This window comes from Sciurus carolinensis, chromosome 18 (assembly GCF_902686445.1).
Source record: "Sciurus carolinensis chromosome 18, mSciCar1.2, whole genome shotgun sequence".
Taxonomy (NCBI): Eukaryota; Metazoa; Chordata; class Mammalia; order Rodentia; family Sciuridae; genus Sciurus; species Sciurus carolinensis.
Window position 1 is genome coordinate 1626420 of NC_062230.1, and position 22640 is coordinate 1649059.

A 22640-nucleotide genomic window follows, 5' to 3' on the forward strand; every position below is an offset into this window, starting at 1 on the left:
CAAGTACTTTACATCATCTCTAGATGACTCGAAATATCCAATGCAAGGTACACACTGTGTAAACAGTTGTCATGTTGTATTACTTAGGTAACAATCACAAGGAAAAAAGTCTGCACATGTTCAATGCAGAAGCAATTATTTTAAATATTATTGACATGAGGTTGGTTGAATCCATGAATGCTGAACCCTGCTGTAGATTCCCAAGCACGGGAACCCCTGCCCTGTCCTGATTTTCTCTTGTAGCTGCCTCCACTTAGGGAGAGTCTCAGAAGATGGTTTGGTACCAGGATGCTCAATTTGTTTTTGTTTTTTTTTTGTACTGGGGATCTAACCCAGAGGCACTTCACCACTGAGCCACATCCCAGCTCCTTTTATTTTTTTTTTATTTTGAGACAGGATCTTGCTAAGTTCCTGAGGCTGGCCTCTAACCTGTGAGTCCTGTCTCAGTCTCCCAGGTCACTAGGATCACAGGCATGCACCGCTGCACCAAGTTCAAAAATTTTAAATATGAATCTTTGAAGGGTTTTGTTAGACATGTAGATTTTCAGGCTCTACATGATCTGTAATGAGGCCTCAGACACAAGCAGACATTAAGCAGAAGTCCCGAAGATTCCAATGCAGTTTGTTTAAGAAACCATACATCCAGAAAGCTCCTTGCACCACTGATTCTCCATCTAAAAGTGAGACTCTGGAGTCACCGGGGAGCTTTTTCTTAAGAAACTGTTTGACACTGATGCTCAGGCTGCACCTACCCCGGAGTCTGGTCAGTGGCTCCGGGCATGGTCTGGGCCTCCCAAGTCGAAGCTCCTGGCGATTTTGGCGAGCAGTGGAGCAGGCTTTTCAAGAACTAGCCGTGCAGGAAGACCACCTGCCTTTAACTGGGCGGGTCAGATGCTCCAGGGGAGCACCTACATCTCACTTTTGTGGCTTTTGGCAGGTATTCAAAGAATGTTCCAGACCCTGTGTGAATAATCATATTTATTCCAAGATGCCCTTCTTTTCCTCAGTGGCAGGAAGTGCTGATGGAAATGTCCCTATGACCGTCGGGCTTCAAGATGGAGCATCTGATGAGGTGACAGAGGGCTTTCTTCCTGCTGCCCAGACCCCACTGCAGCCTGGCGAGGAGGGCGCAGACAACTGCACACTCTCCACTGCCCGCCTGCCCCAAGCCACGCCTTAGCAGGTCCAGGCAAGTCCACAACACCAACCGTCGGGGAACAGGGGCCCTGTGGCCAGCGCCCACCAAGCCTCCCCACCCGTGCAGAGGTGCTCACAGGTGCAGCTCACGCGGTGGCCGGGGCTGCGGACCCCCTCCCGCCACAGGGCCCAGCTGCTGGCCTTCTCACCAAGCGCCAGGACCTCACTGGAGAAACACCTTTAATGTGTGTGCTCTTTAACACTAAGTCCTTTCATGGAAAAGTTATTTCGATATTTGAGAAAAATCTTTTCAATGTATAAAAAGAAAAGGTGAAAACACTCTACTGCATTAAACTAATATGTGCGCGTGTGTACTGTTTTGTTCTGACCACTAATGATGAAGATAAGGTGGAGTGAGAGAAGCTGGCCTGTCCCCCCAGCCCCAGGTCCCCCACATCCTGGGAACACCCGTGTTCAGCTCTGGGCCTGATACCTTAGCTGCGATGAGCTGGAACTGTGACTAGGCCCAGGAACAGCCTCCCCAGGTTGGCTCCTGCCGCAGCCGGGTGTCTGTCTCCAGCCGTGTCCTCTGGATTTCTGTGCTGCCTTGGGGACGAGGTCACGCAGGTTGCCCTGGCCTGTTTCCAGCATGAGCGCAGGACGCACAGGCTCCCCTTCTAGCCGTGGTCTGGATGTGGTTTGTTTCAGGAGCCGGAAGGTTGGTCCCGTGTGGGGTGTCGTGGGTCTGGAGCCTTTAAGAGGCGAGGCCTGTGGCAAGGTACTGCAGTCCCTGGAGGCACTGCCCTCGCCAGGAAGAAAGCTGGGCCTGCGTGGTGAGCTGGCTCTGAGCCAGGGAGCTGTTGCCGGAGTCCCAGGTGCTCGGGCCTCTGTCCCACAGCGATGGCCTCACCCTGCCCTGGCTGTGGCCATTCCCCTCGCTGTTTCTCTGCCAAGCTGCGATGCAGCCTTGAGCCCCGGCCAGAGGACGGACAGAAATAACCACCCGATCTTGGGTTTTGGCCTCCAAATGTGAGCTAAATAAATTCTTTATAAGAGAACCAGCCACGGGTATTTTGTTACAGCAACAGAAAATATTCTAACAATCACTTTTTAGGTGGCTATTTTTCCAACAATTCTGTCATTTGATTCAAGGTGTCTGAAGGAGAGGGTATGCATGGTGAAGGTTTAAAATCTGTGGCCAGTTGCATTTATCCAATGTTGAGGAATAACGAGAAGAGATCAGTCTCGTGCCTGACGTACAGGTGGACGCGGTTCACAGGCAAGGACTGACTCAATCCCCACAGCAATTCTGTGAGGCAAGTTCACTGTGCCAGTTTTATATATAAGGGAACCGAACAAAAAGGCTAGGTGACCTGTCCAGAGCCACACAGCTAGGCAGACACAATGCTTCAGTTAGAACTCAGAGGTCCACGTCCATGCCAAGCTCCCTCCCACTACAGTCTCTAACCCCAGACGTCCTCTTCAGACCTGTGGCACCCACAAAAGTGGGACCAGTACTCACCCCGAGTTCCTCAGGGGTTTAGCGCCCTCACGTGTGAAGAGGGGACCTCGTCTGCATCCCCCTTGCTTCGCTCTTCCATCCCGTGGCTGGGTAAGGACCAGCTTCAGCCCATGAAGTTAGGCCTCACGGCTGAATCAACTCCATGGAAAGACATTTCCTAAACCTGAAGACAGCGCACAATTTATTCTTCCTGCGTCATATAAGAAAGTACTGAATCCCTTAATGAAGGTTTCAACTATAGCCCAGTAGGTACAGGAACCCACAATGAACAAGTAGCCAAATGGACTCACAGCCCCTCCAAGGGATGGAAATTTAGTAGTTGGAAGACTTACAGGGAACAAGAGAAGAAAACCAAAGCAAACGCCCTGCCTCCCTGCCTCCCTCTCTCTCTCTCTCTCTCTCTCTCTCTCTCTCTCTCTCTCTCCCTCTCCCTCACTCTCTCTCTTTCTGAAGAAACTGTCCTCTTTCTCAAAGACTCAGAATTTCTTTTCTGCCTGGCAAAACAGTGTAAAGGAGAAGGTTCTGTCCTGCAGGCATGGAAAGTGAGACGGGCTGTGCCCACAGCAACCTGGCGGTGTGGCGGGCTGTCCTTGGGCCCCGGGCACACGCAGAGCAGGGTTTGACACAGACCCCACACTCGCCGTGGGACCCCAGGCAGGCTGCGTAACCTCTGCAAGCCTGGCCTCGTTTATAAAGCAGAGACGGTAACAGCCACTTCAGAGGGTGGTTAAATCTAGATGAGATCAATAAAACATGCGGCACCGTGACAAAAACATAAAAGGCAGTCAATAAAAGGGAATAATTGCTGTGGGGAGTGATTCTGAGGCAGTCCTGAGCGTGCGCCTATTTATTATTTCAACCAACAGGCATTTATTGGACGGCTACCCTCTGCGCCCAGCCTATGAAAGAGAGAGTTCCACCTCGGATTCTAGACTTCCTCTCTCCTTACAAACCAGCCTGGGAGACGTAGGTTCTACCGCTGGGAATGACTCAGACAGAAAAGGCCCAGCCCCAGGGACCATAACCAGGGTCAGGGATCTGGAGTCGGCTGCTGACCGGAGCGCAGACCCGGCCCACTGCCCACTGCTCAGGACACTACCCCTCCACCAGCACGGCTCGCACGCACACTCAGTCTGGGTGGCCGGTGCGTGGGGATGACCCCTACAGCCCCAGTGCAGCCTGGATGCCACTCCTGTCCCCGACACGCATCTGCCCGCCGCTCGGGCACGAGGCGGCCCAAAGACATCTCTGCACGCCTGCAGCGCCTCGGACATTGCTGGGATGCAGCTGCAAAGGAAGAGGAGGTTTTCTGAGTGCGGCAACACGGACCTGAGACCCAACATCTGGATTTATAAGCAGGAGGCCAGAGGAGAGACGGAAGATAATGGCAGAAGAAGCTGTCATAAATCAGGCCCGGGCTTGGAGGGGGCGGGTGTGGGGCTTCACAGGGTCTCCATGCTGATTCTAGTAAGCACCGAGGGTTTCCCTGCTGCTGGACCACCCTCTGCCACATCGCGGGGTCACTGGGCAGGCAGGGGCACTGACCCACCTCCAGGGAGACAGCAGCCGGCCTGGCTCCGGGGCCATCAGGTCGCTTCCTTGCTCACACGCCGGCAGCACACCCTCACGCTCAGGTGCCGTCGTGAGAAGCCCTGGGCTGCCCTCTGGCACTGCCGCGTAGGAGGCTGGCTCTCAGGAACCCCAGGCCAGTGCAGAAGACCGGTTGCTGGTGTTGGCCCAGCTCAGGCGGCTGGTCAACCTGAGTGGGAGGGTTGCAACCTAAGACCACCTCGCTCAAGCCCTGTGCTGGCACCCCGTGACAAGGACACAGCCCCACCCACACGGGGCTGGGACCGGACGCACTAAGGACCCAGCCTCCTCTTCCCGCTGGAGACGTTCCTCCCTCGTTCACCTGAAAACGCCCTGCTCCCCTAGAGGTCTGCAGCTCCCCGACCCCCAAATCCAACACCTTTCCGCTGCCCTGAACCAGAGCTGGATGGAAGCCCCTCTGCAAGAGCCGCCTCCCCTGGAGGGTGGGCTTGGCCTTCGCCGCTGCGCCACTCGGTCCTGCATGCGCCCTGCCTGATCTGCAGAGGGAACCTTCCTGCTCGCTCTGAAGACCAAAGTCGATCCCACCAAATGCCAGGGGCGTTCTGCACAAAACCAGAAAAAGATCCTAAATTCACGGGACTCACAGAAGACCCTGAGTAGCCAACTCCATCTTGAGCCAAATAGAAAAACGCTGGGCTTGTCGCGATACACCATCTCCCACCCACAAGACAGCACGACTCAGGCCTGAGACCGGAAACGCAGACCGTGGGACAGCACGGGGACCACAGATGGAAGCCACAAACGGACCCAGCGTCAGCACACTCGCCTGGGGTTCCTGAGAGCCAGCCTCCTACGAGGCAGCACCAGAGAGGAGCCCAGGGCTTCTCATGAAGGCGCCTGAGCTTGATGGGTGAGGAAGCGGCCCGGTGGCCCCGGAGCCAGGCCGGCTGCTGTCTCCCTGGAGGTGGGTCAGTGCCCCTGCCTGCCTGGTGACCCTGCGATGTGGTGAGGGTGGCCCAGTAGCAGGGAAACCCTCGGTGCTTGCTAGAATCAGCATGGAGACCCTGTGAAGCCCCACACCCGCCCCCTCCAAGCCCGGGCCTGATTTACGGCAGCTTCTTCTGCCTTATCTTCCGTCTCTCCTCTGGCCTCCTGCTTATAAATCCAGATGTCGTGTCTCGGGTCCGTGTTGCTGCACTCAGAAAGCCTCCTCTTCCTTTGCAGCTGCATCCCAGCAACATCCACGGACGTGCAGACGTGCAGTCAGCGGACCCCAGTGAGGGCGCCAGAAACACCCGAGAAAGGAGAAGGGGAAGGAGAGAGGAGGGCCTCCTCAGCAGGTGTGCCGGGCGCCCCGGACACCCACCTCGGGGGACGGGAACCAGCCCACCTCTCACTGGGGGTGGGAGCAGCTCGACGCTGACCAGTCCTGAGTGTAAAACATGAACCCGCTCTGAGAAAACGTGTCCAGACGTCGGGACAGGCAATTATCGTTTATAAGCCCCAAAGTACAAGACAAAGAGACCCAACAGGGATTATATCCAAGGAGGAGGCTTCTGCCCAGCAGAGGAAACGACCAAGCGAGGAGACGGCTCAGGCCAGAGGGCCGTGTTTTCTAGCTTCTCGGACAAAGGCCAGAATCCAGAATGCACAGGGAACTCAGGGAACTCAACAGCCAGCACCCGAACACGACCACCAACATGGGCAGATGAGCTGAGCAGACCTTTCTCAAAAGAAGACAACCAACAGCCTGCGGCGAGTGCAAGAAGAGAGCTGACCATGGCGGACCACCAGGGAACTACAGACCATCATCGCACCCCTTTCCAGTGGGCTAGACGGTGGTCCAAGAAGACACAGCAAAAACCGAGGCTGGCGAGGATGCAGAGAAAGGGGAACACGTATTCACCTTTGTGGGAATGAAAGCAGCAGAACATTACGGAGACCAGCATGGAGGCTCCTCAGAAATAAAAGTAGAGCTAGCACATGACCCAGCGACCTCACCACTGGGCATGCGTTCAGGGAAATGAATCAGTACGTGGAGGAGACAGTCACACCCCAACCTCGAGTGTGGTGGTTTTCCAACAGCCAAGGTGTGACATCAACCGAGATGTCCACTGACAGACAAAAGGATACAGGACAGGTGGTGTATCGGCTCAGTGGAATATTATACATCCATAGAAATGAAATCCTGTCACAACAGAGATGGAACCGGAGAGATGGTTATGTTAAGTGTGATAAGCCAGGCACAGAGCGACAGACACTGCCTGATCTCACCATATGCAGAAGCTGAAAAGCTGACCTCATGGAAGTAGAGAGTAGAAGACAGACACCAGCCGCTGAGAAGGACGTGGGGAGTTCGAGAGACTGTTGAGAGGAGTATCAGAGGATGGGAGGGCAGTGACTGAGATTGGGGTCTCTGGTGACCTCATGGCTGTGGCATGCCCGGTGCCTGGGAATGTTCCTGTGCAAGGGCACAGGATGCCTGGCTGCTGTGGCAATGCCCTGCATGGAGGCTGTGCAAGGGTCCTACCAGCTCTGACCTTGATCTCAGGCGCACAGCTCCGGGAAGGAAGGAACTCTTATCTAGACAGCCACAGTGTTTCACCAGTTCCGCTTCCCAGGTTCCTGCCGCCTTACAGTAACTGTTAACAGTGGACTTTCTTGAGAGCCACACAGAGAGCACTTTGCAACTGTGGATTGCAACTGTGGAAAAGCTACATGGATGTCCTGGTCTCTGTAACTTTCCTCAATACCAAGAATAATGGTGGCATAGTCTTTAACCTGATAATGAGGCACATATAAATAAAGATTGCTGGCGTAACTCTTTAGATCTGCATCCCCATCAGAGAGCAGAGTTCCACCTGGTCCCAGTTTAATCTTCAAGATCCGTGTCTGTGAATCTTTATTTTCCAATCCCCCTTCGCCCCTCGCCAGACCCGAGAGTTTGGTCTCACTGGTGGCGGCAAGAGAGGGCAGTGGATGATTGGTACCAGAACATAGTTAGGAGGAAGGCGTTCCAGTAGTTCCACAGCACAGCAGAGTGACCACAGCTCACCAAAGTTCATGTTTTGCAGAGGGAACTGGAAGAAAGGAGTTTGAAGGCTCCCAACACAGAGAAACGTACGCACAAGCATCCTGTGGATTGGTAAGGAAGTAGGCTGCAGTGGAGGAACCACAGCCCGAGGCCACCTCTGCCCGCATTTGCCTCCCCAAGAGCCGCTGGCTCCTCTACTGGCTTCCGAGGTCCTCTGAGGGGGGCCCATAGGACTCCAGCAGCCACCTGTCCCTGCCCAGGGAGCCCAGGCCTGGCTGGCTGCTCTCTGTAGGGCCAGCCCCGCCTGGCAGATTGAAGAGTCCGTCAAGCAATCATTGTGAACGATTCCATTAAAACAGAAAGAAAAGGGGTGGGGGGATAGAACCAGAAGAACAGCACAGAGCCTAGAAAATAAACCTGTTTAAACATAAAGAGCATAAACTGTGAGGCATTTAGCATCTTCGAATAAGAGAAATAGAAGGGCTGCTTACAAAATTATTTTGAGAAGACTGTTTTGCAAAGAGACGTACAGACATTTGGAACAAGACGCACGCCTGCACCGTATTCCAAAATAAACGCACGGTGGATGGAGAGTGAAATACGCAGAAGAGCAACACAGCAGAATCGAATATTTATAAGTGTTCTGAGGGATGCCATCTCTCTCAGCTTGAAAGCAGCGAGGAAATGAAAATGGAAAGATTGACACTTGGAGATTCATACACATTTAAAAGGTCTGTCCGGTGGAAGGCAAAGACTCTCAGAACGAGAATAAAATGGAGAAGAACAGTTTGGGATCCATTTGTGTGAAACATGACAGGTAAACAGTTAATTTCACTACTACCTAAAAACTGTTCACAGTTATCAGGGAAACGATTTTCTCCGAGCATCATGTAGTGATAGAATAGCAGGAATTAAAGCACCTGAGGGTCTGTTCCGAATGGCAGGGAAGTGCATCTGCTTAAACCCTCTCTAAACCCCGCTGGGGCTTAACCAGAGGATCCTGCCCTCAGGGGACAATTTCTCCCATGGAAGGAAGCGTTCACAGCCCCAGGCAGCTGCCTCCCTTCATGTCCCCAGGGCTCAGGGCTCAGATATCAGAGAGGCCCCTTACAAAGGCCCTGGCTACCCTTGGATGGCAAGGTTTAATTTTCAATTAGCAAAGGTGATTCTGGTAACTTTTTCTGGCACTCAGAATTCACAGTAGTGGCCTTGGTTACCAGGAGTGGCCTATGGGCAAGCTTGCAAATTCATCTTCAAATTCCACTGTCAAACTCACCCAACACTGAGCTGCCGGAATGATCTAAAAAGGCAAACGTGACCACGTCATTTGGCCTAGTTCTCCGGCTCTTTCTTGCACCGCACGTTCACCCTACCTTGCACTTCAATTTTTTGGGTAGATTTATGCTTATGGCTTAATGGAAATTTTATTCAAACAAAAACAGTTTCATGCCACTTCTGTAATCTCCGTGTTTCTAAACAACAAGGACTGGTGTCGCCATTTCTCCAACATTTTCCATCAATTTTCTGTTACAAAAGGTGGAAGATTTAACTTCCTTCGGTACCCAAACCTCATCCACACTCTGCCTCCTTCTTCCAACATAATTATACCATAATTTGTGTTTAAATCAATATGCAACGTCTACATTTGTATCATTATGCCGTTCACAGCTGAGCCGTGGAGTAGACAGCATCGCCTTTTCTTGGAGGACTTTTGTTTTGTTTTCTGTAGTTATAGTTGTTTTGCTTTTTTATCTGCAAGCCTCGTTTTCTATGTTTTCAGTAAACAGTCCCAAATCTTTTGAAACAATGCTTAAAATAATCTTCCTGCATTCAAACAACTAGGCAAGCAACTTAATCCCTCCCCTTCCCTCTTCCTGTGGTACATCCTAGAACCGTGGGCTGGCAGGTCTCTTGGTCCCGCAGCCCCCCGGACCAGCCCTCGGTACCTCCCTGGGATCTGTCTTCACTGCTCCCCCTGTTTCCTAGAGTCCTCGTCTTCCTCTCCTGTCCCTCTTTGTCTTATTGGAGCACATGCTGGAGTAGCTTCCTGAGAACAGGTTGCCAGGGAGGTGGATCTGCGGAGACCCTGCCAAACTTCCCTGCACTTCCTATGCACTTGCTCCTGGCTCAAGTCCTCCGGCTGCCTAGAGAACTCCAAGCTGGAAATAATTTTTTTTTCTGGAAATGATTTAGGCACTGCACTGTTTAGTTTCTAACGTTGCTGTGCAAAAATCCAATGCCAACCCTATTTGATCTGCATTTCCTCTCACAAAACTTGGAGGATGTGTTGTTCATCTAAGCTGTTTTGAACTCTTACGTTTAGGCGTCTGGACGTGGGTTCAGTTTTCTGCGTCTCGTGGATCACAGAGTTGCCACATGGAGTCTGGTCACCTGAAGGCTCCAGGCCCGCGGTGCAGGAAACGCTCCTGTGTCTTTGTCTGACCATCTCCCTTGTTCTCTCCAACATTCCCACCCATGGGCACTGAGCCTACTGGGCTGAGCTAATTGTTCTGATCTTCCCTCTCCTGCTTTTCATCTTTTTCTCCATTTCTTAAAAGTTTTCCTCTATTCCATCTTCCAAACGTGTACTGAATTATTTATTCCCATCTAATTTTTAACTTCCAAAATTCATTTTATTCTGATTACAAGCATAACACAGCTTTATTTCCTTGTTTCGTAGACAGAGCACAACAGAGCGTCCCGTGGTCCGAGCCTGTCAGTCTGCAGGTCTGCGGCCTGTTTCCTCTCGATGTCCTTCCGCTTGCCACTGTCACTGGTGCTTGTTACCGTCAGGCTCACTCACCACAGGGACTGCTGAGACGCCCGGACCGTCTCTCCTCCTGATTTTCCAGCAACACAGCTTTGTGATGAAGGACGGGCTTTACGACTGGACCCCGTCAACACCCAATTGCCACGGGTGTCCACCCACTGGCAGGCCCCTGGCCTTTCCCCTAAGCTGGCCGTTTCCTCCAGGCGCACCCTTCACTCAGGTGGGGTCTGAGAGCCAGGCGGCACGAGGAGGCCACACAGCCTCCCCACACAGCGCGCCTCCTCCGAACTGCAGGATGGATGTAGTTCGAACCCGAGTTCTGGCAGGTGGGAAGGGCACTCCCGGCTCTGCAGAGCCGCACGAGGACAAGGACATGCACCTATGGCCACCTCCAGTTCCAGGCTCACCCTCCTGCCTACCCTCCTCCTGCAGAGGTCAGTTCTGAGCTTCCCCAGAATTTCTTTCCTGCAACACAGTCACCTAACCTGCTTAGCTTTCCCTGGTGGGTCCCATTTTCTCTGTCCCTTTCATTTTAGTAGTTTCGGAGGGGACCAGAGGTAAGTGGTAAGTTCACGATGCTATGTGACATCGCGCAGCAATACTGAGCCGTCCTCCCAGGACAAGTGCTCTTGCTGTGCTGTGGTCCACCCTGACCCCTGCCTCTCCAATTTTGTAACCCTTAATTGTCCTTCAAGATTTAGGCCAGGCCTCATCTCAAGCAGGAGATGCTCAGATGCCCCCCCACATTGTGTGTGTGTCTCCAGCGGAGCCCGGCGCACAGCTCAGCTTGTGCTGAGAGGACCTGCTGGAGGACGTCTGTCCCCTCCCTAGACGGGAAATCAGCAGGCCAGAACCGAGTCTCCACTACTGCTCTACCACAACTGTGGGGAAAACCAGAGGCACACAGTAGGTACTCACTAATATTTGTTCAACTTACCCACTTAGAGTTCCCTGCTTTGTAGGCAATTTCATTTAAAAAAAAAAAAAATGGCCACGTCTATTTGCCAACATCCAAACAAGAAAGGCTAATCAGAGAACACCAGGAAATGAAAACAGCCAGATGTTTTTCAGAGCAAGGCAGGAACACAGAAGAGTTTGCAACAGGGGTGATGCATGTTTTCCTAGTGATTCAAAACGAATGTATGCTTATTAGGCAGAGAGAGAGACTTAACAGGTTTCTCAGCTAATGCTGCAATTTTAAATCCATTTAAGATAATTTTCTTTATCTTGAATTTATTTTTCTCAGTAACCAGGATACTTAACTGATTTGCACAAAATCCATTTGAAAAGGAAATAATCTGCTCCAAGCAAGGGCACAATCTAAATGGAAAAAAGAGACACTACAAATCTAACAGAAAATGGAGACTCGGAGAAGCTGGGTGGAGTCTCACCTGGAAAATAGGGGCTTTTTCTCTGGTACTTAGATGTTACATGCAAACTTTCTCTATTTCACAAAGAAAATACTTCCTATGTTTTAGAGCACAGAACAGAAACCTCCCATTCGCCAACCAAGATGCAACCACACCTTTTAAAAGTCAAGAATTTCAAACAAAAAAAGGTGTAACTTGAAACAATAACGGGAAGCACTTTCTTGCCTATCAACCTGGAAAATCGGTTTTTAAATGCTAGGACACAGTATTAGAAGGCTTTAATACAATTCCAGTAAAACTAAAATTGCCAGCAATTTTTTGGAGGAAAATAATACAATATACCTCTAGAGCCTCCAAAACTATTCCTACACTGTGACATGAGGATTATACCTTTGGAAATGTGGAATGAAGAAAATAAATACCAAATCCATGCCCATAAAGCTATGAATGAGGAAAATGTTCATGCTATATATAAAACCATGAAAAACTGAAAACAGCCTAAATTCCCAACAATGGAAATAATTTCCATAATTAATAATATCCCCAAATGCTCATGATCTGATGTCCAGTAAAAAATGATCAAATCAGTACATCATAGGTGCAAACTCCGAATAGAAAGAAGACTCAACGCTAATACCCCAACTTCAGCAGCCGCCATGTTTGGTGATGGGGTAACAGTGACGCTTCAAAGCGTCGAGCGTTTTGTCCTGAGAACCTTCCTGTTTCTGGATCACTCTTATGGCATTTCACTTTTTATTTAGTGAGTATTTCACAAGCAACCGCAGTCCTCGGCTGACCAACTGGAGGAGACTTGCCAGTTACAAAGCCCAGGAGGAAAAGCCACAGACCCAGCGTCCAGCCCGGCCGGAGACCCAACCACTCCTCTAAGGCACCAGAACTTACTTGGTGGGACGATAATCGGGGATGGAGCGGTCCAGTGAGATCTTCTCACTGAGGTAGGAGTTGTAGCCGTACTTCTCGTGGGGGCCCTTGGCTTTTTCCTCTTCAGCCGGGGAGAGGGTAGCAGGAAGGCCCCCTTTGCCCCGCCCACCATAACCTTCGATGAGCCCAAGGGATTTGGATAAGCCTGGAAAAGAGGGGAAAGAGAATGATCAGAAAAGCCACGGTACCCAGAGGCGTCCATCTCAGGTGGAGCTTCAAGGGAAAAATGTAGCATCAGCTGTCACAGAAAAAAATCCCGTCCTCAACGTATGGATCCCAGGGAGGAGCCCCATAGAAACCCCGGAGACGTTCCTGTGCAGAGGAGGGTGGAAGCCAGGGTGCGCTGGGATCCAAGCTCCTTTAGGGAGCCGAGGTGGACAGGGGTCAGTGGCATGGAGTCCACCTGAATGGGAGATCGAGGGCCAGGGACCGTGGGAATGGGGTGGACTGGCTCGCCCCACCTGCTGCCCTCTCCCCTGGGCAGCCACAGCGAGCCTGGATCTGCTGGAAGGAGCCAGCACCTCACAGACCCGGAACAGCGAACGGCAGGTAGCTGCCGAGCCTCAGGGGTTTCTGCTCCGCCTGAACAGAGAGCGACATGCAGAGTGATTTTATCAGGAGTTCAGAGCCTGCAACAGCCTGACACAGCTCCTACCTAATGGTTCTATTTAAATTTCATCTAAATGGTAAAAGGAAACACAGAGTGTTTGAGAATAAACCACAGAGGGAGAGACCCACGAGGGCAACGACCGTGCTAAGTAGGGTGGAAAGCCCCGGAGGGGAGCCTCAGCAGCCACGTGGGCTCCCGGGGAGCTGGGGCCCAGCCCCTTCGTCCCCAGCACACGGCAGTGCTGGGCAGTGGGTAAGCCGGGAGTAGCCAGGGGCTTACTACGTAGCTAGAAAAGTCCTGCCGTCACGCCTCGAGTTCCTGTGGCCATTCCAGATGCCTGAGCGACTCCGGGCACGCACCCAAACACAGACATGTACACACACATGTACACATGCACACGCATGTACACAAGAACACACATGCACACATACATATATGCACACATGTGCACATGCACAAACATACACATGTGCACACAAACATGCACATGCACACACACACGCGTACACACATGTATAAGCACACATACACACACACACTTCCATCTCCAGTATCCTCTCCTTGCCAACATCAACAAAGGAAGAAGGGCCAGGGATGTGAGCAGCTCCCCCAGGCTCCCCGGAGGGGACCGACCCCCACGTGGCATCCCCAGGCAGGGTGCGGGGTGCAAGCCAACCAATCGCCCGTCACACGCGGTTCTCCACCGTGCCTCGGGGAGGCTCCCATCCTCTTCCCGCTTCTCTGAAAACAGAAAGTATTTTCTGAAACGTTAGGGAAAGCCAAGGCCAGGCCCCGGCTCAGACCAATGCAGGACCTGGTTCTGTTGCCTGGGCACCCCCTCTGCCCCCACGTGTCCTCCAGGAGCCCAGCCTCCTCCCACCAGCACCCGACAGGCACCCCACCAGCCCGAGCGGATTACCCGCCGCTTCCTCCTCTCCCTCGTCACAGCCCAGGCCTGATGTTCCAGGAGCAGCTCCTGACGGTGCTCAAACACCCACCACGGCCCGAGCGGACCCCGCGCCCAGCTTGCACGTGGCTGGCAGCAGAACGTGACTCTTGGGAATGGAAAGGGGCGGTCCCTTGGAGGAAGCTCAGCAGCTGCCCGACAGGCCAGGTCCCCCGCCAGCAACGCCATGCCAGGCACAGGTCCACGCAACGCCAATGTGTGCCCACAAACGTGTGCATGAGACCTACCAGCCCCGGCCAGTCGGCTGAGAAAAGGATGAACGAAATGTGTTGGGTGCACACAGGTCGTTTGGCCAGGAAGAGAGAGATGGAGCAGCCATCCATGTGGTGCAGGGCGAAGCCCGAAAGCACCTTCAAGCACACATGCTGGTCGCAGGGCATGCGACACATGGTTCTGCCTCTGTGCCACACATGGACTGGAGAATCCATGACCCAGCGGCTGCTGAGGGCCGGGTGGGCCGGGCAGGAGGCAGGGCTGACAGCCAGCTCGGGTTGTTCCTGAGCTGAAGGGGCGTCCTGGGTCAGAGGCATGGTTGCGGAACCCTGTGCACACACTAAAACCCACGAAGCTGTACGCATTGAGAGACGACGAGGCGGGGTGCGTAAGCCACCCCAATAAAGTCGTCAACAGCCTTTGTGGCAGACAATTCTGTTTCCAGCAAGATCAGACGGAGGGCCAAACATCATAAAACCTTCCCAGTAAAACCCAGAAGTGCTCAATAAAGTGGCACGGAACAGTCCACAGTCCGCGGCCGCGTCCTGGAGGTGAGCTGGTCGGGACCCAGGCTGTGGCTGCTGAGCTGAGATGGGAGCCTGGAGCTTATTCAAGACTGTTTGGAGCTCAAGCCCACACGGCGCATGGGTGTCCCATAAATGGGAGAGAAATGGAAACTGTGTGAAAATCTGGACCCCAGGAGTGGAACACCCAGAAGAAGGGCTGAATTACTTAGGATGAACCCAAAGACCAGCACAAGGACGCCATCCAGGCGACGGTCTCTGAACGCGCCCAGAAGGGGAGAAAGAGAAACCCCCGGGACCCGGGCCAAGGAGCGTGGGGTTCAATCCCCTCACCCAGCTCACACTCCTGTGTCCCAGCCTGCGCTCTCTGAAGGGGACTCGGGACAGCAGGACAGGGCTGCTCAGGGATCCTGCAGGAGCCAGCTGAGAGCCGAACTCAGCACCCACCCAGACCCCACAGACCCAGGCAGAAAGCCCTGGACGGCTCTGCTGCCCCAGGTCACAAAAGTCACATCCGTAGGAACCAGACACGGAAGGCTAACAGCTTCAGACAAAACAAGATGGAAAGGATGGACCCTAACACAGGGGAGTTTCAAAGGAAGGATTCACATCCTAAAATAGAGAAAGGTCCTACGAAATCACAACCAGCAGATCTGAAACACATGGAGCAAATGAAAACTTCCATCAGAAATTTTCCCATGGAAAGAAAGATTTAATGCACCATGAAGAATGTTAGACTCTCACTCAGATGTGACCTAAAAAAGTCAACGCCATAGAGGTCGAGAGTAGAACGTGAACCCCAGAGGCTGGGAGAGGGGTGGGGGCCGGGGGCACCACACCACAGCTAGACAGGAGGACAGGTCGGCGCCCCGTGGCACAACAGGGCAGCCATGGAGAACAGCGCACCGTATACTTCAAAGAGCTAGAAGAGGGGACTTGGAATGTTCCCACAATGAATAAGTGATGGACATTCAGGCTGGCGGAACCACTGACCACCTGACTGGACCATCGCAGGGAGTCAGCATTGAGACGTCACAGTGCATACGTGATCATGAGTTGATAAAGAGAAATGAAAGAAGGATGCTAAGTAATTCACAGGTGGAAGGATATATGAAAACTTATGTGTAACACACAAGAAAGAAAGAAGTGAAGACCAAGGGAGGCTGGCAGAGGATGAGGAGGCCCACGCGTTGCGGAGGACAACCAGCTGAATGTGAGGCCGTGCCCGAGGAGGGTGGCCCTGAGTGTTCCAGAGGACACGGGAACCCACACTCCCACGGTCAGGGTGAACCAGAGTGGGTGCATCTACCACAGTCGCTAAAGACAGAATACCAAAGACCACCAGCTAGACCAAAGGGCGGCCCAGAGGAGAGACCAGGTACAGAAGTTCAAACAGACCCAGAGCACACAGCCCACCATCACGGCAGAAGCCCAAGGACATGGCTCGGCCTTCCACCCTGCAGAGAAGTGGCTGCCCTCCTAGGGAACCCAGCTCAGCCTCCACACGAGGGTGAAGGAGAAACAGAGCCCAGACACATAACAAAACAACAGAAGTAACTCAACACTCGAGGACAGCTCTGTGTAAAACAGAGGAAACCAATATCCAAAGAAAGGGGTGAGAACTAAGCAACAGGGGAAAAAGGGATCTGTGGGTCTGAGCAAGCGTTCCTACATCACAGGAGACGGGGCGACAGAGCAGAAGAGACCAAGTGAAACTCGAGTTCCAAATAAGAACACGGAAAATGAAACGGAATGGTGAAGATCAAAACAGCCTAATTGGGATGAAATAGATGCTAAATTTAGATCTTGTTAGGTATCACATTAAAATCGAAGAGATCTAACTTAAATTATAAATCCCAAATTATTAGTGAGAATAGAAAAAACAATTAAAATCCAATCATTTAAAGTTAGGAACAGTTGGAGAGTGGCAACAACTAACAGCCCGGGCAGACTACAATGGCACATATGAACCCAAGGAGATCAGCGACTGTGGGTGGGTGGACCGGAGACACCAGTTAAAGCACGGATTGGACCGGGGGAGGGCAGCCAGACATTGTTCAGAACACACACTGAACGACTGAGCACGGTGATGCACCTCCAGGACAGAGGGACGCACAGAGGACAGGCAGCTGTCCACAAGGTTTTATTTCTTAAGCTGGATGGAAGACACAGGGAAAGTGCTGGGTCTCATGCCATTGATGTACCTTAAATGTTGCATGATTTTATAGTGTGAATGTACTGGGCCCAAGGGTGTCCCCTCAAAATTAGTATGTACTCAGAGCAGGATCCTTGACATCTAATCAATTAAGATTAAGATGATCGGTGTCCTTATGAGAGGGGAATCTGCACACAGACACAGAAAGACGGACATACAACCGGAAGAAGGCAATTTGATGATGGGACAGATATTAAAGGATGAGCTACAAACCAAGGGAGACCAAGCACTTCCAGCAACTCCAAGACACTGCAAAGAAACATGCACTTCCTTCCCTAGAGTTCTCAGAGGGACCGTGGCCCTCTGGAAACTTCCCACCTCCAGAACTGAGAGAGTAAGTTTCTGCTATTTAAAGTTACCAAGTTTCTGGTGATATGTTACGGCAGTTACAGGAAACTAATTCAACCAATATAAAAAAAAATGGAATGGAAAAGGATAGAAAAAATATACAGAGACAAATACTAACCATCTGGGGTAGTTTGATTAACATAAGGTGCAATAAGCTTTAAGGCAAACAGCTTTACAGGGATTAAATACAATACTTTCATCACTGCAAAATGATAACAGTAAAAATTCAGCATAAAGCTATAAGGAATTATAAACAACCATGCACCTAACAACATAACTTCAAAATAGACACAGCAAAAACTCAAAGCATTACAAGGAGAAATCCACAAATGTACAATGATAATGGGAAATAGCCACCCATTTCTTGTACTCAACAGATCAGGACAGAAATTTAGTGAAGATATAGAGGAACACAACACAGAAGTAACAGGCTTGATCTAAGTGACCCTGCACCTGACTTTCTAACTAGTACTCATTTGCTTTAGGAGAACACAGACCTTTAAACAACTGAGAGCCCTCAGGAAAATCTCTATTTTCTGGCATACCATCATCTTTAAGCATAAAGCAATAAAAAATCCAGAAACAATAAAAATGTCACCAAAACCCCATGTATTTGGGGAATTTAAAAAGACTTCTATAACTCTTGGGTCAAATGATACATACATTAGAAAATGCATAAAACTGACAGAACATGAAATAGTGTATCCCAAAACTTATAGGATAATGCTGACACAGCACTTACAGGGAACCATACGGCCTTAATGCAGGCATTTGGATGTGGATGGGAAGACCAGTAATTAATGAGGTGAGCTTCTAGCCTAAGGAGTTAAAAAGAGAGAGAGAGGAAACTCAAAGCAGTGATAAACAAAGGAACAAAAGTGAATGGCTTGTACATTCACATGGGAGGGAGGAGGGTGGGAGAGAGGGAGGGAGAGAGAGGGAGAGGGGGGGGAGGAAGGGAGGAAGGGAGGGAGGAGGGAGGGAGGGAGGAAGCAAAGGAAGGACTAAGGAGGGAGGGAGAGAGAGGGAGGGGTGGAGGGAGGGAGGAAGGGAGGGAGGAGGGAGGGAAGGAGGAGGGAAGAAAGAAGGGAGGGAGGGAGGGAGGGAGGAAAATAAACTGAAGTGGTGGAGCAACTTCTTCAAGCCTAGACAGAAAAAGAAAGAGCGAGCAGGTCCACGCTGCCCTCAGGACGCTCAGTATTTGCCGCAGGAGACACAGCCACCATGTCTAGGTCCGAGGACACTTTTAGGGGCCCAGACAAATGTCTGAAGGTCTTTTAAAATCAGAACAAGAGTCAGAGAACACGCTTTAAATACATTTCACATATATAACACGGTTTTGGAGAGCAAGGAAGGAGTCCACGAAGGGGAAGCACTGCGCCCACAGAGCCGTCGGAGAGCCTGGTTCCCTCGAGTGGGTTTTCACCTGGAAGTGACCTCGAGCTGCGAGAAGCACAGCGCCAGCCTCCGCAGCAGGGACCTGCTCCAGCAGAAGGCGGGCAGCACAGGACAGAGCCAGACACTAAGGCCGACCACGGCGCCTGCCCGCTGAGCATCGCAGAGGAGGAGGGCAGGAGCCACGCCTCGCCAGGCCGGAGGGCAGGGCCTGGTACAAAGCCCAGGGGTCTCTTCAGGGGCAAGAAGGAGGGAAGGAGGGATGCCCAGCAGTCCCTGAGCACCTGCCCTCTTGTGCACAGTCGTCCCTCTGTGTCCCTGGGGGGTCAGTTTCAGGTCCCCTTGCCAGTGGAACAACATCTGCATGCTCAGCTCCCCTGCATAGCAGGCACCGTGCCTGCATGGAACCGCCCGGCCAGCCTCCTGCGTGGAACCGCCCGGCCAGCCTCCTGCGTAGAACCGCCCAGCCAGCCTCCTTGGGAGCTCCAAGTTGCCTCCACTCGGCTCAGCATGCTGCAGACAGTCCAAACGCTACCTCAATAGCTGTTACACTGTATCACTTTTATCTCTCTCATTTTTTTTTTTTTGTCATATGGTTATTTTAATTGTTTTCCCCTTGGGATGTTTGACCTGTGCTTAGCTAACTCTGTGGTCACAGAATGAGTGTAGAAGGCCAACTGTATTCCCACTGTCGAGAGCAAGAACCACCAGCTTGGACTTCCTTCTCTGCTCTGCACACAGGCTCTCTCACTGTCTCTGAACTTCAGGAGGTCAAGGAACTGGGACTTATGGAATGAGGAAGCAACCGAGCAGGAACCACGTGACAAAGCTTCCTGTTTGTCTCCCGAAGTCCGTCTGTCCACCCTCTCCCCATCCATTGATGATGACTGTTTAGGCTTTAAGATTTTAAAATGCTTCTTGATCCATTTTTCTACCAGACAGGCAAGGTAGGCAGAACCATGACTGCCACAGAGATGAGCAAACGGAGGCCCAGAAGAATTCATCATTTGACCATCCAAAACTGATGGAAACAGTAAGAAATTCTTCCCAACCCCCCCGCGTGCACACACACACACACACACACACGCACACACATGACTCTTTCCACTACTCCATGATTTAAATCTAGGAAATTGCACAAAAAGGAAGCACCCAGCATTGAAAACATAGTGAAGAATCATGAATAAATGGTATTATAGTCACAAAAAGGAATACTATGCAGCAATAAAAATGGATGGACTACATGTATCCAATGAGGAGATCTCATGGCCAAGGGGACAAAAAATTCCATTTATACAAAGTTTTAAATAAATAGTCAAAGCCAGTTGAGAAATCAAAGCTTAACAAAATTACAAAGGACAGCAGAAACAGAGGATGTGCTCCTGCTGGAGGAGGGCACACGAAGGACCTGGTAGTTCTCCACTGTGACATGCGAGGTGGATTCCACTGGCACTGGTTACGTGATCACAAAGCTCCCTGCTTGTGAGAGGCATAAGGCATTGATATTGCCTAAGTGAATTTTTAATTTTTAATTTTTGGGGGGGAGTACTGGGGATTTAACCCAGGGATGTTTTCAACCACTGAGCCACATCCCCAGCCCTTTTTATTTTTTATTTTGAGACAGGGTCTCACTCAGTTGCTGAGGCTGGTCTTGACCTCACCATCCTCCTGCCTCAGCCCCCGGAGCCACTGGGATTAAAGGTGTGTTCCCCTGGCACAGCAATATTACATAACTGTAAAAGATGATTACGAGATGATGAAATCCTTTTTTTTCTTTTGATTTTACTCTTTCAGCTTGAATGCTTCCTTTTCCTTTTCCACTATTTGCTGACTTTCCTCATAAACCACAGACTCAGTCCCCAAGGTCTCACCAGAACAGGCCCCGGTGCTAGGGTCTGAATACGGTCTGTCCCCTCCGGAACGTAGGTTGAAATCCAATCCCCATTATGAAATATTTAGGAGTGAGGCCTTCCAGAGGTAATCGGGCTCAGCTCTCTCCAGAGGACCAGCCCACTGCATTATGAATGGATCAATGTACGAATGGGTCAGCTCAAAACCCATCTGGTACAAAAGCCACTCGGCTCTTGTGGTCCCCGACTCTCACCCCGCCGCCTGGGGCCCCTGCCAGCAGGAAGGCCATCACCAGCAGCTGCCCCTCAATGTGGACTAGAACCTGCCGCCAAACTAAACCTCTTTTCCGTGTAACTTGTCCTGTCTGCGGTGCTGCGTGATCAGCAACCGAAAACAGACTAAAGACACCAGGGTCGAGGAAGGAGACGGTCAGGCGGGCAGGTCAGACCTGGACGGAACTCTGCAACTTCAAGGGGAAAACCTCTGATCCTCCCTCGTCCTTCATCTCCGGTTTGGTCAGCAGGTCTTTTTCTCGACCGTGGGGCGTGTCTTTTGTCTGGCCCAGGTAGGCAGCTTCGGCTCCGTCGTTAAATTCCACCCCAGAGCCGACAGGTCTCAGCCGTGTTCACCCCGCGGGCTCCCGCGCAGGCCGAGGCGGCGAGGGCACCTCTCCAGAGCCACACAGAAAGCGGGGCTGGGAAGGCACGCCGCCCCGGCCAGGGACGCGGGGAACCGCAGCTCTAACGAGATGAGATCCCCCTCATTTCTTCCACGACAGAAGGCACCGCTTAGCAAGCTCAGAAAGACGCTCCTCACCGTGCAACGCGGCACCAGAGCCGCCAACGATACACGTCTTGGTCCGCGCTCCCATTTCCCCCCAATTTCACCAGCCAGCAAGGGCAACAAAGCCGCGGGAATGTCCCCGGCATCTCAACGTGCTTACTTAGCAGCCCCAGAGACGTCGGCACAGAAGAGCAGGTCAAGTCCCGGGAAAAGGCTCAAGCTGGTCTTGACGGGGACTCTGCCCCTGGGCACATCGGGGACCCCACACACCCAGGTGGCTTCTTTTCTGAACGTGCCCCTTGTTCTTTGGCCCCAGCAGTTGTGGCCTCTGGAATAGATAATGTGGAGGCATGGAAGTCGCCAAGGCAGAGGGGAGGAGAAGCAGCGGGGGACGGGGGACGGCAGCTGCTGGGCCTCCAGCGGGGACGCATCTCTGCCTCCTCCTCTGGCGCCGCCTCCTGAGCGATTTTGGCTGGGGACAGCAAAGCCGGGCGGTGCTGTCCGTTAGGAAGCAGGCCTGGAGAAGGCAGAGAGGGGCACTGTGACCTCCAAGGTGGCCTCTGCCACTGGACTGGCGTATCCAGGCAGGAAGCCAGTCTGCCTCTCCGCATGGAGGCCAGTGGAGCAGGCAGAGATCCCGGGTGACACGCGTTTCTTATTCCAGCAAGAACCAGCGAGAGCATATGACGAGTAGAGACAATCTACTGGGAAAGCAACAAATATTGCAGTCTACCTAGAAACAACCAATAAAAAGAACATTAGAAATGTTACTAAATGGAACAAAGTAAGAGGCATCTGACTCGGCAGAGGGAGGCAGGTGTTTCGGAAGAGGAACCTCGTGCAGAGACAATAATGCAAAACACAATTTCTCCTTTTTTTTTTTTTTTTTTTTTGGTACCGGGGATTCAACTCAGGAGTTCTCAGTCATGAAGCCACATCCCAGCCCTATTTTGTAATTTATTTAGAGACAGGGCCTCACTGAGTTGCTTAGTACCTCACTTTTGTTGAGGCTGGCTTTGAATTCGTGATCCTCCTGCCTCAGCCTCCAGAGCCGCTGGGATTACAGGCATGTGCCCCTGCGCCCCTTCTTACTGTGGAGTTTTGGCATAATTCTAACTGGGATAACAAAGTGCTCCAAAATTAGCCCAGAAGGATGCAGAGGTGAAAAACTTAGATTTTTTTTTCCTCCAGGAAGAAAACAGAAGGAGGTTGCCCTGTGCAACAGGAAGAAGGAAATGAAGCAACTGTCACCAAAGAAGCGCGACCACCGCGGGAGTCACCCTCATCCTGGGAGGCCAGGCGCCAGAGTTCATCCTTTTCTCAGTCGACCGATAAAAACAACCCCCACTTTAGAAATCGCAGGAATTCGCTTCTGGTGCAGGTCAGGCAGGGTACTGTTTGCAGGGGT

General features: G+C 51.8%; 1 protein-coding gene across 1 annotated transcript in view; it reads right to left on the reverse strand.

Moving 5' to 3' along the window:
• Positions 1-22640, reverse strand: part of Galnt17 (polypeptide N-acetylgalactosaminyltransferase 17) — a 392012-nt gene that overhangs the window by 248575 nt on the left and 120797 nt on the right. Inside the window, exon 2 of the mRNA XM_047534202.1 lies at positions 12288-12471. Coding sequence (XP_047390158.1) covers positions 12288-12471 — 184 coding nt within the window. The remainder of the gene's footprint in view (positions 1-12287; positions 12472-22640) is intronic.